Source organism: Raphanus sativus, chromosome 3 (genome assembly GCF_000801105.2).
Source record: "Raphanus sativus cultivar WK10039 chromosome 3, ASM80110v3, whole genome shotgun sequence".
NCBI lineage: Eukaryota > Viridiplantae > Streptophyta > Magnoliopsida > Brassicales > Brassicaceae > Raphanus > Raphanus sativus.
Genome location: NC_079513.1, coordinates 16,196,135 through 16,213,831, shown reverse-complemented (window position 1 = coordinate 16,213,831; position 17,697 = coordinate 16,196,135). Strand labels below are relative to the sequence as shown.

Here is a 17,697-nt window from a genome sequence, read left to right as displayed (position 1 = left end):
AACAGCACACAACCAATGGCAAAGCAACAACTGTTGATGCCGGAATCAGAGCGAGCTTTCACACTCTCTCCGTCGTGCTTATAGCCGGATTAATATTCACTGCCGTGTTTTTGTCTCGAAACGTTTTACCCAAGGAACCTCCTCAAAGCGACGGTGCTCCCAACGTGGAAGACGGCAGAGACTGTAATTTGTTCGAAGGGAAATGGGTATTTGATAATGAGTCAAACCCTATTTATAAAGAAGAAGAGTGCAAGTTCATGTCTGATCAGCTGGCTTGTGAAAAGTTTGGGAGAAAAGATTCGAGTTACAAATTCTGGAGGTGGCAACCTGACACGTGCAATCTTCCCAGGTTTATATTTCTTTCTTTATTGTTTTAACTTCAGATTTTACATCTTTGTATTGTGACAAGAAATATAAACATGTTGCATTTGATCAAAAAAATAAAAATAAACATGTTGCATTATTTGTGGCAATTAATATAAACATCTTGCATTATCTCCGCTGGTAATACACTTTTCCGTTGATAACACAAGAAAAAGTTTTTTTTGTCTATTAATTTAGGTAAAAGAGCTAACATAATTCAATTAACATCTTCTTTTCCCCTATTTATGCATCTCAATTTCTAAATAAACTGTTGGAATGATTTCATTTAACTATTTAATTGAGATACTTGGCTGTATCATGTATGTAACAAATAACCATTTGTACCATAACTCTACATCAGTTAGTTGATGAGAATTAGCTTAGAGATAAGAAAGAGAAATAATATTTTCCCTGCTATTTTTTTGGAAACTCTAAATACTTTCCCTACTTTTTGTTGATAATACCGTTTCTAGTCCTCAGCAAAGCAAAAAAAGAAACTGAATTACAAATGGTTCCACTTTTTGGGTTCTTATAAGAACACCCCCGATGAAAAATTATAGTTTTGGAGTTTATATATATATATATATATATATATATAAGTAGTTATAAAGTTCTAAATTTTACGGAAAACTTAATATTTTTTTTGAACACAAAAACAAAAGAAGATAGTTGATTTGTAGAGATAAGAAAGTGAAAACTTAATCCAAAATATCTAAAATAATATATTTTAGGATGGTTTCTCAGAAAATTTAGAATCTTACAATTACATACACGTATATGTTATTTTTAGAATTTCAAAACTAAAACCTTTCATTGAAAGTAATCTTAGCTTCTTATTGTTTTCTATCTTTTTGGTTTGCCAATTCATCCATTACGTCCATTATTATTCGTTATAATGAATTTAAATGAACGAAAAATATTTATCTTATTAAAGTTGAAGTATCATTTTAACCTAATCATTGACTCACCTAATTATTTACAATTTGTACCAGTGGAAATATATCAATACCTAGAATTTAGTATTAATTAGTATTTTTCTCATTTAAAACAACTATAAAACATTCCTAATTTACTAACAATACATACATGCACTTTTCTTTGAACCAGCATACTCTCAACCTTTTGCACCAGATTTTTATTGCAAATGTGTCATTTTAATTGTTTTGTTTTTATAAATAAAGATTAGTTGATTTGTAAATATTCGTTCACCTCTATATACATAAAACAAACAAGCTTAATACCTAACAAACATCTTAAACATTATTGTGAAGGGTATATACAACATGCATAGATATGAAAATATCTGAATTGTGGCAAGCCGCAAATGGCAAATATATATATAGTTCACGGTTTCAAAACAGAACTTTAGAATCCTTTTCAATTTTTTTTTTCATTCAATCTTGTGAAAACTGAACCGGATATTGACTTGGTATAATAATTGGATCAATGACCAAACCGTTACAACTGAGTTTTAATATTTCAATATAGTTTTAAATAGAATTAGTTTTTATAAAACTTTATATCATTTTTAGAATTATAAAATAATATATTTAAAAAATTAATGTGTTTAAATAAGTATTAACAATAATGTGAATTTTTATGAAATTATTTTTAAATTTGTAATTTTTTTTTGAACTTAGATCTGAAAAAAACTGAATTTTAATATGGAATCAGATCACCGGTTTAGCAAATTTGACTAATTTTGATCAATTTTGTCGGTTTATCTTTAATCATGTTATTGACATAATGCATAACGGATTAAAAAGTGAGTCATTATTCGATCGGACTAACCGGCTGATCCGTTTTGCAATTAGTTATATAGTAAATATAAAAATATATATCACTAATCATGAAAAATAAATATTTATATAAACTTTGAAAGCAGACACTCCGCGTTAAGGCGCAGATCGAGCTCTAGTAAGGATTATAAGCTAAGATAATTAAGTATTGTTACCAAATTGATACCATTGTTATCATCATTTATTCTTTCATGTACGTTTGACAAAAATACCGATGTTTTAATGTACGTAAAAAGGTTTAATGGGACAAAGTTGCTGGAGAGTCTAAGAAATAAGAGGATGGTGTACGTTGGTGATTCCTTGAACAGAGGCCAATGGGTTTCCATGGTGTGTATGGCTAGTTCTGTAATTACTAACCCAAAGTTGATGCATATGCACAACAATGGCTCTAACCTCATCACCTTCAAATCTCTAGTAAGTCCTCCAAAAACATCCACACGCAAATAAGTGCAATTGCACATAATTTCCTATACTTTTTAAATTTTGTCAGATATACTTTTAACGTAAAGTTTATAGATTGATCACCAAATAATCCATGACCTTCTTTGTGAATATATAATCAGGAATATAATGCTACAATAGATTTTTATTGGGCTCCCTTGCTGGTAGAATCCAACTCGGACGATCCAACAAACCACAGGTTACCCGAACGGATAGTTCGGATCCAATCGATAGAGAAACATGCAAGGCATTGGACGCAATCTGATATCATTGTCTTAAACTCTTACCTATGGTGGAGAATGCCTCATATCAAGACATTGTAAGTTTCTTTACTAATATATAGTTAAACCCAATGATTCTCTATATATCTCTCATTAGATGGATAAGATACTAGAAATAAATAATAGGTGGGGGTCGTTTGAGAAGTTAGATGGAATATACAAAGAAGTGGAGATGGTGAGAGTCTACGAGATGGCTTTGCAAACATTATCTCAGTGGTTGGAAGTTCATGTTAACTCTAATCGTACAAAACTTTTCTTCATGTCCATGTCTCCCACCCATGAAAGGTACTCTTTGCAATATATCCATCATCATACCTTTTTGATCCTAATTTCATTGTCACATAGATCTGTATCTTGATATTTTAATTTTCTTTTGACAAATTGAGATTTTTATATTGGTACTGTGTGGTGAACATGTTCTTATGAAAAACATGTATGTAGGGCTGAAGAATGGGGAGGCAAAACTAATCAAAACTGCCACGGAGAATCAAGTTTAATTGATAAAGAGGGATATAATGGAAGAGGGTCGGATCCAAAGATGATGAGGGTCGTAGAAAATGTACTTGACGGGCTACAAAGGCGAGGACTGAGCATGCATATGATAAACATTACACAACTATCAGAGTATAGAAAAGACGGTCACCCTTCGATATACAGAAAACAATGGGAGGAGTTGAAGGAAGATCAAGTCTTGGATCCAAGTAGTTACTCAGATTGTATACATTGGTGTTTGCCTGGAGTTCCTGATGTCTGGAATCACCTTCTTTATGCTTATATCGTTGATAACCACGACTCTACTTGATAACTCTTCTTACATCTTTTATTTTCCTTTCTTATACTCCCCTTCAATTGTACAGCTGATTTACACATTTACACTTAACCTTCAATTATTCCTTTCACAGCTCATTTTCACATTTACACTTAACCTTCAATTAATCCTTTCACAACCTTTTCAACAGTTTTTCTTAATTTGTCTTTTCTTGTAATAAAATTGATGATTTTTCTGCGTGAGATATTATTTTCTCTATTTTTATTAACTTTTCCTAGACTTATCTTAAATATTATTTTGATAATCATTAACTATAGTTTGTTTCCTCTTTTCTTTATTAAGGGTGTCAATTATACTGGAGTTTCTGAATAATTTATACTCAACAAATGACTAGAAATGCTAGCCCTTTTTGGGTCAACATGACTTTTTGTCTTCATTTCACCAAAATTTGGTTTTGGGCCATGAATATATATATATAGAAAAACTTGGATTGTTCTTCAAGGAAATCCATAAACATTAGATAGTGGAGTGTATTTTTCTTTGTTACCTCTTAATTACCCATTTGTAACTCTAGAATCTGAGTGTGAAATATTGTTTTAGTTATACATATTAAATAACATGTCTACAATCATACAACCGTTAAATGTGTGCGTGTGTGTGTCAATTTTAGTCATGATTATATATGTCGCAGTTTATTTTGGCTTTTATGGTTTTGGAGCACAGGGTTAAGTGGGGAATGTTGGTTATCATACCGATTTATGTAGTCATTTTGCATGTCTTATCTAAGTTTCAGCTCGTTCTTTCTTATTATTTGAATTAGGTTGATGATTTTAAATATATATATATGTATGTATGTATATATATAAATATATAATATATATAATTCTTTTTCTATTAATATTTGAGAAATAATTTGAATATTTATAATATATTTAAATTTTAATAAATATTTAAATTTTACGAGTATTTTAGTTTGTTATCAATCATAACCACTGTTTAATTCTTTTTTTACACCGTCTTATTGACCATGTCGAAAAATTGGGTGAGGTGACCGCCTGATCGGTGATAAGTCGTGCAGCGGACCACCACTATGAAAAGTTGCTACTAATCACAGCTAATGTATCGAAATTTCTGTAATCCTATGTTTTTGATTCAGTAAATATTTAAAATTAAAACCACAAGCCGGTAGTCGGGTGGATCTCTAAAAGGAAATCTGAATTCGAATTCGTGCCACTCAAATTACTTTGACTTGTGGCCACAAAAATATAGATTATGCTTTCGGTCCATTTGAAAATCCGGAGAGATGGTCCATTTATGGACTATACCTTTCTTTAAAAATTAGTCTGGGCTTCGGCCTTGGATACTCCAGATTAAACAAAAAAATATCTAAAATTACTTTATTTTAGCTAGTTGGATCTTTTAAATCTACATGGATTTTGAAAGATTTTTTTTTTTTGAAACTCTAGGATTTTGAAAGATTTGAACAAAAAATGATTAAAAGAACTAAATCTCTGAAAAGAAAAGAAGAAGAAGATGGCTGGTTTTTAATGACAAAGCAATATGAAAAAAGCATAACTAAATTTTTTTTTGCTTTTTACTTAAAAAAATAAAAAAGAATTTTCAGCTTTACCACTTTGTTAATATCATTATTCAAATTTATCACTAATGAAAGAACGATTTCAAAAATACTTTCATCACTATAAAACAAAAGACTAACCTTATTCTAAAAAATAAATATTTAAATAAATAAATTAACTCTAAACCATCAACTATAAATCCTAAATCCTATATTTTCCGAAATTCGAACCCTAAACCCTAAATCCTAAACGCTAAAACATCAACTCTAAACCATAAATATTCAATTCTAAACCCTAAGTCCTAAACCATCAACTAACCCAAAACCCAAAACCTTCAACTGTAAACCCTAAACTCTAAACCATAAACCCTAAATCTTAAATCCTATATTTTTTGAAATTTGAACCCTAAACCTTAAAACATCAACTCTAAATCCTAACCTTCAACTCTAAGCTCTAAACCTTTAAATCTAAACCCTAAACCTAAATCCTAAACCATATCCCACCTATCAACTGTAAACTCTAAAACCCTAAAGTTTAGGATTTTATGATTTAGGGTTTAGGGTTCGAATTTCAAAAAAAAGGGATTTAGGATTTAGAGTTGAGAGTTTAGGGTTTAGGGTTGAAGGTTGAAGGTTTAAGGTTAATAGTTGATGTTTTAGGCTTTAGGATTTAGAATTGATAGTTTATGATTTACGGTTGAAGTTTTAAGTTTACATTGGTTAATCATAAGAGTTTTTTGTCAAAGTTAATCATAGGATTATAAATGTCTTTTATCTTTCATAAAATTGAAGATAAAAATGATTATTGTAAACATGAAAAGTCGTATTATGAATGTGGTATTTTGACAATTTTTGAAAAATAAAAGAAAACGTAAACTGAACCATGAAAAAGCTGAACTCGGGTTTTTTTTTTGAAAAAAAAAACACAGAAATATCTAAGTTTGATCGTTTAAGCTACTGAGTTTTGTTGTTCATCCTATGTTCAAAAAAAAAAACACAGAAATATCTAAGTTTGATCGTTTAAGCTACTGAGTTTTGTTGTTCATCCTATGTTACACAATTGATATATTTATATTAAATACACAGAAAATATTCAAAAGTTAATCTCTGATAATCACTGATTAGTTTTATTTTTAATTATGGATCAACTGCCAATTCATTATCATTCGTACCCTAAATAAATATGTGCATGAAAAGCTGTGTATATTAAATTCTGTGATTTCACCAAAAAGTATTAAATTCTGTGCCACTAGGTAGAAGGCTGAGTAACTGCAAAGTTGGCAGGACAGAATCATAAAGCCGCCCTGAAGTGACGCTCTAATAATTGTTTTGATTTCTTCCCAGAATTTTTCCTCCATTCTTTTTAAAGCATTTCCTCCATTATTTCTCAATCCAAAACTAAAATACCTTAAATTTCAGTCGACTTTTTAAAAATTTCTTTGTATTTCATTTTTTCCCTTGGCGTATGTAAAGATTACTTTTTTAATTATATGGCATATATAAAGTTGTGATAAATCTATAATTGATAGAATACAAGTCAAATAATTCGGATTTTGTAATTCTTCAGTTCGTAAAACATTTAATCTAAAGAATACAATAAGTTACATAAGGATAGAATTTTATAATGGTAACTTTAAAATGTATGATCGTTGACAATGCCTGTCCAAGCATTTCAAATATACCAATAATGGCCCAAAGCTAAAATAAACAATGTGTGTGATTGTGTATTCACAGAGTAAATTGGTGGAAACATTGGAGGTGGAAAATAAATTTTAAAAATTGGACTAAAACATTTCACTTGTTTAAATAGAGAGAGAGAAATACTCTATTTTTATTGTTAAATGGAGTGAATTTTTTTTATTTGATTGGTAAAAATAAATCGAACTTAGAATAAATATTAAAATTAGAGTAAAGATTTACTCCAAAAAGTACATCCAGTCACACTCAATGTTATATGGACGACATCCTATCCTTTTCTTTTCTTATCTTGAGAAGATGAATCTTCAATCTGATGGTGGCTGTAAAGCTTAGCAAAAGAGTAAGTGATACAAGTTTTTAAGTCTCAGCAATTAATTATGTTCCTTTGTACAATTTGAATTTCTTTTGTTTTTTGTTTCCTTTTTTTTGCAAGGAAATAATCACTGTTACCACATCTTCACGTGATGAGTTTCTTCCTAGAACCAAAGCTCCTCGACTGAAGAAGGTCAAAAAGCTGGAAACATCTTTTCATTTCCTTTATGTTTCAGATTGGAACCAAAGTAAGTGAAATGTTGATATATTATTATCAGAAAATTGAAACAGATTGATGAAGAAGATATCTGAGAAGAGAAGACTTCAACGTACAAGGCAATCATCAACTTTTTTCTGCGCAATCATCAACTTAAAGCAAAGAAAAATCATGTTCAAAATTAAAGTCGATCGCGATTGAAGAAGAATGGAGACAACTTACATGCTAATTTTGATTACTAGGTAACCTTTTAACTACTCAAAGAAGACATAAAAATTCTTTCTCATGTTTGACCATAGTAAACAATAATTTTTTCAATACGCTTATTACAAATATTATTTGAAACAATTATTTGTTGTCTCTTATCTACTCAATTTAACTCCAAAAGGTAACGCTTAACTATAACTACTTTAGTACATTTTTACTCCAGTATTGACTGTGTTTGTAAACGTAATTGATACTAGATTTTGACTCGCGCTTTATTATTTTTGACTTTTATGAAATAAATTATTTGTTTGTAATTATTGAATGTATTTATCTTAATAAAATTTTCTTTATAATAAATTCGACATATAAAATGTCTCTGGTAAACTATGTGTTTCTATGGTTTTGTTTTATTCCCTCTCCAATCAGTATATTTATGTGGCTTGTTGTTAAAATAAATGATTTTAGAACGCAACTGTACAATACTTTTACATTGATATTTTGTTTAAACAATGTGACATATTTCTATATTAATTAAATATTTACATTGTAATTTAAATTTGTATACAAATCAACATATTTGTGTAGTTTGTTGTTAAAAAAATGATTTTGAATCCAAATGTACAGTACTTTTATATTGATTTTTTCAGTTCATATAAATTTTTAAAATATATTTATTTCAACTGAACCAACTAATATTTTGTTAAACTGGCCCTTGAAATATATTTTTATACATAGATGTTTATTTTTCATAATTAGTGTTATATATTTTAGATGTATTATAATATAACTAACGATATTCAAAAGACCTGGACCGAATCAAGTTATATGGCTATTTTTTTTTACCAATATCCAAACTCGTTTTAGATACATTGATTATTTAGATATTTTAGGTTCCTATACAACATAACCGAATTCATCCAGATCCAGAATGACCCAACTCAAAATCCACACATAAGTTTATAATATTCAAGCGAGACTTGGTTTAAAAAAAAAGATACCCGAAAGGAAAAACATGTACCTAAATGGACATATAATGTTCATGTCTAACTGGTTTTATAAATTAATAAAAAACTATTTCTATGTGTTTGGCTAAATTAAGTGAAATGAAAAGAGTTTTTTTATACATCGATATTTATTTTTCATAATTAGTGTTATATATTTTAGATGTATTATAATATAACTAACAATATTAAAAATACCTGGATCGAATCAGGTTATATGGCTATTTTTGTTACAAATATCCTAACCCGTTTTAGATACATTGGTTATTTAGATATTTTTAGGTTCCAATACATCAGAACCGAATTCATCCAAATTCAGAATGATCCAACTCAAAATCCACACATAAGTTTATAATATTCAAGCGGGACTTGGTTTCAAAACAAACAAAAAACGATACCCGAAAGGAACAACATGTACCTAAATGGACAGATAATGTTCATGTGTAACTGATTTTATAAATTAATAAAAAAACTATTTCTATGTGTTTGGCTAAATTAAGTGAAATACAAAGAGGTTTTTTATACATCAATATTTATTTTTCATAATTAGTGTTATATATTTTAGATGTATCATAATATAACTAACGATATTCAAAAGACATGGACCGAATCAGGTTATATGGCTATTTTTTTACAAATATCCGAACCCGTTTTAGATACATTGGTTATTTAGATATTTTTAGGTTCATATACATCAGGACCGAATTCACCCAGATCCAGAATGACCCAACTCAGAATCCACACATAAGTTTATAATATCCAAGAAGGACTTAGTTTCAAAAAAAAAATGATACCCGAAAAGAACAATATGTACCTAAATATAAAGATAATATTCATGTCTAACTGATTTTATAAATTAATAAAAAAAAACTCTTTTGATGTGTTTGGCTAAATTAAGTGAAATAGAAAGAGTTTTTTTATCAAGTAAAATAATTATATGGAGTGAAAATTAAGTGGCAATAAATGTAGCACATTTTAACTATTTTGATTTAAGTTATTATTTTATTCACAAAACATATCTTTGAACTATGTTTTTGGGTACATAATTTCACCGATTGAAACTAAAATAAAAATACTTTAGTAAAATAAACTAAACCAAACGTTTAATCATATGTAAAACCTAATTATTTAACATTTTTGATTTTATAATTGGCACAAAGTTAATATTGATTAACTAATAAAAAAATATGCACTATTATTATTATGGTAATATAATTAATGATGTAAATTATTATTAAGGTAATATAATTAATCAAATTGTTAAACTAAGTGAAATATGGAAACACAATTAATAGATACTATTATTCATGTATCCAAATAGCTTTTATTAAGATTACTATTTAAGTTTCCAAACATTCCAATTTTTCTTAATCCTCCTATTCAAGTTTCCAAACACTCCTATTTTGTACTTGAGTTTTAATAATATAGATTTATCTAATAAAAAGTATCTGATTTTGTTTTGCAATATGCATAAAAAATAACTAGCCAACCCGCGCTAATGCGCCGACAAATATCTAGTAGTAACATAAATCAGTTGATAAATGCAACTTGTTTTTTTTTGCGTTTGATTTTTTTTGCATTTCTGTTTTTTTCAATTGTAAATATATAACATTTGCAGTTATTTTCTGCTTTGTCCATGTCAGTTTTTGCATATTTTGCCGTTATTAAAAAAAAAATTCCATTTGTCAGAATTTTATTGGAGATGCAACTTGCACGAGATTAAAAGGTCAAATTATATGAGCCGGCCGGCATTATTAACCAATATTCCAGAAGAGAAATAAAATGGTCAAATGGCCATTTTTAGCATAGTCATGTTGTTAGATAGGGGTGGGCATAGAGCAGATATCCAGAAATTTTAGGATATTCGTGATCCGATCCTCTCCGTACGAATAATTAATTTTTTGATCCGATCAGATCCGTAATTTTCTGAATATTTGGTATTACGGATATCCGGAAAAATCAGTATATTTTATCGGATCTTCGATTCGATCCGTCGATCCGGTAAAAAAAAATTATTTTTCTGAAAAATATTAAAAGAAAAGGAAAATTTTTAATATAAAATAATAATATTTCACTATAAATTATTTAAAAACTACATACTTTTAAAAATTTAATGACCAAATAATTAATTTAGTGGATAAAATAACTAAAAATCTATATAGATATATAAATTATATATAATTTTATATATACATATATATGCTTATGTACATTACGGATCAGATATCTGTTTTCTAAAAAATGAATATTATTTGCTCCTTATTTGACGGATATTAATTTAATATTTGCTTCGATTCTTAAAGTTACGGATAATCAAATTTTTCAGATCAAATTAGAACGAATAACGAATCAAATCAAATTCCACGGATATTTTGTTCACCCCTATTGTTAGGTATCTATTTCTTTCGACAGAATCATTAAAATTAGGCCATTTTGTAAGTTAGTTCTTTTTCTGAAAAAGCACTTCGTAGTTTAGGTAATTTTGTAAATTAGCTACAATTTTTTTTTGTTAGAGCACAAATAAATTACAAATATATAATATATTTGTAAATCCCATATTCTTAAACTCTATAATATATATATCCATGTACTAGATTATGGATATATACAGCTTTATTTAATATATGGTAAAAGTCAAATTTATTTTGTACGGTCTTCTTTTCGTCAATGATCGTCATCATATATTCTTTCGAAACCTAGTGAATGCGTATTAGACTTCTGACCGTAGTCGGCAGGAATGCATGACAAAAAGCCGAATAACAATCTAAAATGATAAAGTAAAAGTCTTGACATTCATCAATGATAATTGGGAAACATTTATGGGAAAGGCACTTTACCATTATTTAACAAGAAACTTACCTATTTGGCAATTTTTTATTTTTCTATTCAAAAAAGAAACTTACCTTTTATTTTTTTTGTCAGCAAAAAAAAAAGAAACTTACCTATTTGGCAAGAAGTGTACCTCTGATATTATTATCCATCCACCTAAATATCTAACTATTAAGTATTAACTCTTGCTAGTTGTTATGCTTATATTTTCAATAGCTTATAATATTACAGGAAAATATCTGCATATTTAAAATTAGTAATACTATTTTATACCTTCTATATATGTTAACCACTATAAATAAATAAATATTGTGAAGTCTCGTAGTTTGCAAATGTGAATAGGGCCGGATATTTTGAATCTCGATTCAACGATATTCAGTAATATGCGCTAAATAAATATAATACCGATCGAGGAAATGCATTATGCGTGTACTGGTAAGATCAGCAAGTATTAATTTTTTTTCATAGGGTTTAATGGACCTTCACTTTTCCAATAATATGTACATCTTTTTGGGCCACTGAAAATTTCATCAAATTATTGCAATGCTAATATATTGATATATATATATATATATTCACTTAAGTCTTAAAGTCCGGGATAGTATGATAGTATGGAGTAACAGATTATATATTTTTTTTTTTTTGAAAAAAGGCTTAGGAGTAACAGATTGTAGATGCCTCAATAATTGATTCGTCAACATAATAATGAATTTGATGAACTAACTCTCCTTCATTTCTGTGAATCAGAGGATCTGGAAAAAATCAAACTAACGATACGGGATGAATCACATGTGGATTATATATAGTACAAATATTATAAGATAACAATACTTTCCCAACAAGAAATAAATTTTGAAAAGAACTTTCAGAAGTAAAATTAATACGAAAAAGGATATGCAAAAAATATAGCGAAAAAGATGACTTAACAATATATTGATACATATATTTGTCCTTAATAATATACTAGATCATGTGCTTAAATAAGCAATGTGCTAAATTACTAAATTTGATTTTTAAATTTTATGATAACGTAAAGTAGATTTTTTCTATATTATTTAAAATATATAGTGCTATATATTTTGTATTTTCAACATTTATCATACAAAACTCACATAGGGGTATTATTTATATGAAATATGTGTAACATAATATATTTATATATTATATAAACATATGCACACCCGCACGGGTTTTATTTTTAAAATATATTCTACATTTTTTAATTTTATGTAGTATCGGGTTTGTATAATTCAATTTTGTGTTTAAAGAACAATATCAAAACTGTCTTTCGTATGTAAAAATAACATTTTGCAAGCGCGAGTTGTTTCTTTTTATTGTAACACAAAATTTTATATAAAACTTATGTTTTTTTGTACATTACGAAATTTAATTTTTGAAAATAATTATTACATAATTTCAAAGTGAATTTTATCTCTGAGGTCTAATATATTTTGTGTGTAATGGTTCAAAGCATTTTCGATATATATTATATTTCAGTTTGGTTTGTTTTTAGTATTATTGTATAAGTATAATACTATACAATATTACTATATTCTATACAATATATGAAGCTATGTGTTATTTGTTTTAGAAAGTAGATTAGGCCCAGCGTAGTTATAAGAATAGTCATATCTTTATGTATGTGTCTATGACTTATCTACTTAATGTTATTCATACTAATAAAATCAATATGGCCAATGAAAGTATACTGATCAATTTAAAATAAATTGTATAGGATAATTATAGAACGATTAATATTTTTAGTATTCTTAGTATATATCTTATTTAAATCGACATGTAATAAATGTAAAAATCATATATGGAATATGGACAAAAAGAAGAAATGTATTTAAGGAAATATATTAATGCAAAGTTAGACTATGGTACGTATTATATATAAAGAATGAGACATTTAATTTAAATATATGAAGTCCACTTTTAAAAATCCACCTAGAAGAAGTTGTAATGTTCCTGTTTTAATAAGATAGATGAAGTCCACTTTTAAAAATCCACCTAGAAGAAGTTGTAATGTTCCTGTTTTAATAAGATAGATTTGGTAGAATATGCAAATCAATTAATTCACGTTCAACGAAAGAAGGTGATGTGTTCCTTTGAACCCAAGTTCCTTAAACTTGTATCTTCTGTCTATAAATAACACTTTATCTTCACCTTCAGCTTCTTCGATACTCACTCCCATCCTCTTTTTTGCCAAATACTCATTCCTATCCTCCTAGCTTCACTTTCCTCTCAAATCTCTTTAATATTTAACAGCAGAAAAAGAAAGTAGAGAAGAATCTGTAAAGCTCAGGAGGGATAGCGCCATCTTTTTTTTTTTTTTGAAAAGGCTTTCATGATAGCGCCATCTTCATCACCACATTACATCGATATTTTGGCGCTGTCCATCCTGAGTTTCATTGGCTCTTCTTACTATAATGCAAGAAGCTTAGAAGACACCTAACATGTGTCGTCTTTGACCTCTTTCTCCGGTGCAAGTCAGCCACCGACGGGCGACGTGTAGGTTTCGACTGTCTCTTAATAACTACAATAAGCGTTGTTACTACCGTTTTAGTAAAAAAAACATACTTTGATTAATTAATGTCCGGCTAAACTTTATAAACCAATTATTCTGGAAAAAGCTGAACTCCTAATCACTACAAATATTCTTACATTTTTGACAGAAAAATATTTTTTATATATTTTCTAGCCATAAGCTGCAATATCATAAATATTTTTTTTTCTTTTTCTTTTGGATTTGTTAGGTTTTAGTGTTTTACTTACTTTGCAGTGCTTGTGCCTGTGGTTGGGGCCAGGCTAAGTGGGGAACATATATGCTCGGCTGCATGAACCACGTGGACTATCATGCATATCCACTGTTACATTTATTTTCCTGAGAAATGTTTCTACTTATATTACTATTGGGTCGAGATAGAAGACTTCATAAAAAAACAAAAGGAAGAAAATATGCATGAGTATACTATAGAAATTAAGAAAAAGATTAATTGATCTTTAAGAAATAAAACTAAATCATTTACTGAACTTCTAGATACTAACAGAATCATTGACTTCATTCATTACTAAGCGTAAAATGTGTGCACATGACACGATAAAGCTTTAGTTTAATACATTTGAAACTAAACCAAATCTGATAACCAACATGGAACCGATTCTATAGGTTATTTTATTTCCATAAATGTCTGTCAAACGAGTAATGCCATAACAAAATTCTTCAAACAGTCCTGGCATATAATTACCTTACAGAAGTTGAATAAAGAGACAAGTATGTTCTAAAGAGGGGGGTGGGTGGGTTATGTGAGTTCAATAAGAGTTATGGTGCATTTAGTTAGGTATTACTTTTGTGCAGCAATGTCTAATGGTTATAATGTTAATATGTAATATGATATTGCCATATTGGTATAGATTTTTGTTGTATATCAACGTGCATAATCAGGCATTGGAAGAGTAAATGAAGTCAAAAGGTAGGTCTTCTTCTGTACATTTTACTGGGACCGCAAGTCATGTAAAGCTGCTCTGCTGATGCTGCACGGCGTCGCAATCTCTATTTTTATTTTATTTATTTTAAACGAACGCTCTACAACATTTGCCCAGTTTACTATGAGAAGTAAATGGTGAATTCAGTTCTCTGAGTTTAGGCCATTTTCAACCACCACACTATATTTAGTGTCAAAATTATATTATTTTATTGTAATTTTAGCACAAAATTTCTTTTATCTCTAACTATAATACCAAATATACACTAAAAGAATAGTCTTTTTATTATATTATTAAATAAAAAAGTTCTTAACCACTACAAGAAACATGTGTCAACTCCGATGAATTTTTCCGAGAATCTGTTTTGTCAGAAAAGTTTTGACAGATTTTCGAGAATTTCCCGAGAATATAAAGAAATCGCCGGAATCTGCTCGGAAAGTCCCGATGAAAATCTGTTGTTGAAAGTTTCTCGGAATATTTTATAGGAAATTTCTCGGAAAAATAATTATACCGTCAATGATAATTTTTCTCGGTTAAATGTCAGAAAAATAGGCAAAACTTATCGGAGCTTTCTCGGTAAGGTATCTTAACAGTTGCCGTCAAAATTTGTTGGATACTCGTCACTTTTTTCTGACAAACTCCCGTTAATTTTTATAAAAGTTTATTAGTTTTATAAAAAATATGTCATAAAAGTGTTTTATATCAATATATTCATTGATCGATCTGCTTCCTTTAACTTATTTTATTTTCTCCTTTTTTCCTTTTTACTCTTCTCTTGCAATCTTCTTCCTTAGCTTCTTCAAATCTTTCCTTAATACTTCGATCTTTCCTTAATTTCTTTTTCTTTTTCCTCGTCAGTCATTAGTCCTCTCCTTTTGAATCTGATAGTTTCATTAACTTCAGGGATCTCCGTTTTCCTTTACATCCATTCGCCGTCTTCTGTTCTTCTGCTCATCTTCTTGATTCCTTTTCCTCATATCACCTCTTTATTTAGATCATTTTCTAGATCTGATTTTTTTGGAGAAGACAACCGAAGATTATACATCACCACCGATGATGCTTACACCACCATCTTTGCCACTGAACGCCGTCCTTGCTTCAACGGACACCACCACCGCCAATTTTTACCACCACCGCCATCACCACCGTAGATCCTTCACAGAGAGAGAAAGCGGACCCTATGTATATGTATATTTGATTATTTGTTATATTTGTTTACTTTTGTGTAATAAAATATTTAATGATTTTAATAAATAATTTCTTTTTCATTTTAATTTTTCGTTATTTGCATTATTTTTTTTAATAATTTTTTAAAAATTTGTCGGAACTTCATCGCTAACCACCGATGACGATTATCGACGAACTTTCCGAGAAACTCATATTCTCGGTGACTACCGACAAGTTGCCGAGGACGTATCATTTCCGAGGCTCAAACTCCGACGTTTTGGAGGTTCTCGGAAAAGCGTCGGAGATGACGTCTTCCGATTATGTCCCGACAAACATGAGTGTCGGTATGGAGACCTCTTTCTTGTAGTGAACTATTTAGTATTTTTGATAAATACTCATTATTCTTATAACATATATAAGTAATTATTTTAATAAATACTAGACCAACAAATTTAAAACAATAATTATAATTATTGCATAATACTTTAGAAATACATATGAAACTAAAATAGCTAAAAACATACAAACAAAAATACATATGAAATTAAAATAACTAAAAACATATAAACAAAAATACATTACATAAAAATATATATTACATCTTACTAATTATTAGAATTATCATATCCGTCCCATAAATGTTCAATTAGTGCATCTCGAAGTTTAAAATGATCATTTCGATCTTTGATTTTATTGTGTCGGACTAATTTTTTTTGAAATCGAGCATCATTAACACTTGTCATCTCAACTTTTGCATTTGGAACTTCAACTTGTTTTTCAATTGTTGCATTGATATCAAGTTCATCTTCTATGGTCATATTATGCATTACGATAAAAATTGTCATTATATCATATAATACCATTTTATTCCACATGTGCGATGGTCCTACCGCAATTACAAATCTTGACTGCAATACACCAAATACACGTTCAATGTCTCCAAATGATTAAAAATATTATACCCCATATTATAATTATCTTGATTGAGCTGATAATAATTTTTGAGGCTATTAGACTATTGTATTAGTTTATCTGATACTTTCAAATTTTTTTTTGCAAATTTATTTTCTTTTATTCACTTTTTGGGGTTTGGTGTTTATTTGGGTAATTTTATGTATTCTAAATCATTTTATGTATTACAGTAATTAATAACTTATATTAACTAAAATGTAGAAAATACATAAAGATTTAAAGTAAATTTAATATCATAATTACATAACATTGAATTTATTTGTAATTTTGTAAAATAAATATAATCAATTAAACTACTAAAATAATAAAAAAATAAAAAAATACACAAGTTATCCCGTCTTATAGACACTATATTTAGTGTAACATTCTGCAAAAACAGCAAACTAATATAATGCCATTGAGTTTGCCGTCAAGTTGGAGAAAAAGTCAAATTTCTATAATGGTGTTTTCACGTCCTCCTTGAAGATAGCCTTAGAAAATCTCCAACAATCTCCCTTATTTTAAAAAAGAGATCCACATAAAATAACGAGATAAAAGAATAGTTCTCTAACGGTGGTCTTTAAATATTTTTAATAA

The 17,697-nt window shown here is 28.6% G+C and overlaps 1 protein-coding gene and 1 long non-coding RNA gene across 2 annotated transcripts; both read left to right on the top strand.

The window, feature by feature from the left end:
• Positions 1-3,713, top strand: LOC108846139 (protein trichome birefringence-like 34). Its single transcript, XM_018619361.2, is given in 6 exon segments — positions 1-37; positions 40-349; positions 2,399-2,576; positions 2,726-2,922; positions 3,011-3,169; positions 3,326-3,713. Coding segments are annotated over 6 exon segments (1,227 nt in total). The 5' UTR covers positions 1-15; the 3' UTR covers positions 3,687-3,713.
• Positions 3,714-7,053: 3,340 nt separating this feature from the next.
• Positions 7,054-7,804, top strand: LOC108846581 (uncharacterized). The gene is made up of 2 exons (XR_008943353.1): positions 7,054-7,432; positions 7,531-7,804. It is a non-coding gene; the product is annotated as an uncharacterized LOC108846581 (long non-coding RNA).
• Positions 7,805-17,697: the final 9,893 nt, after the last annotated feature.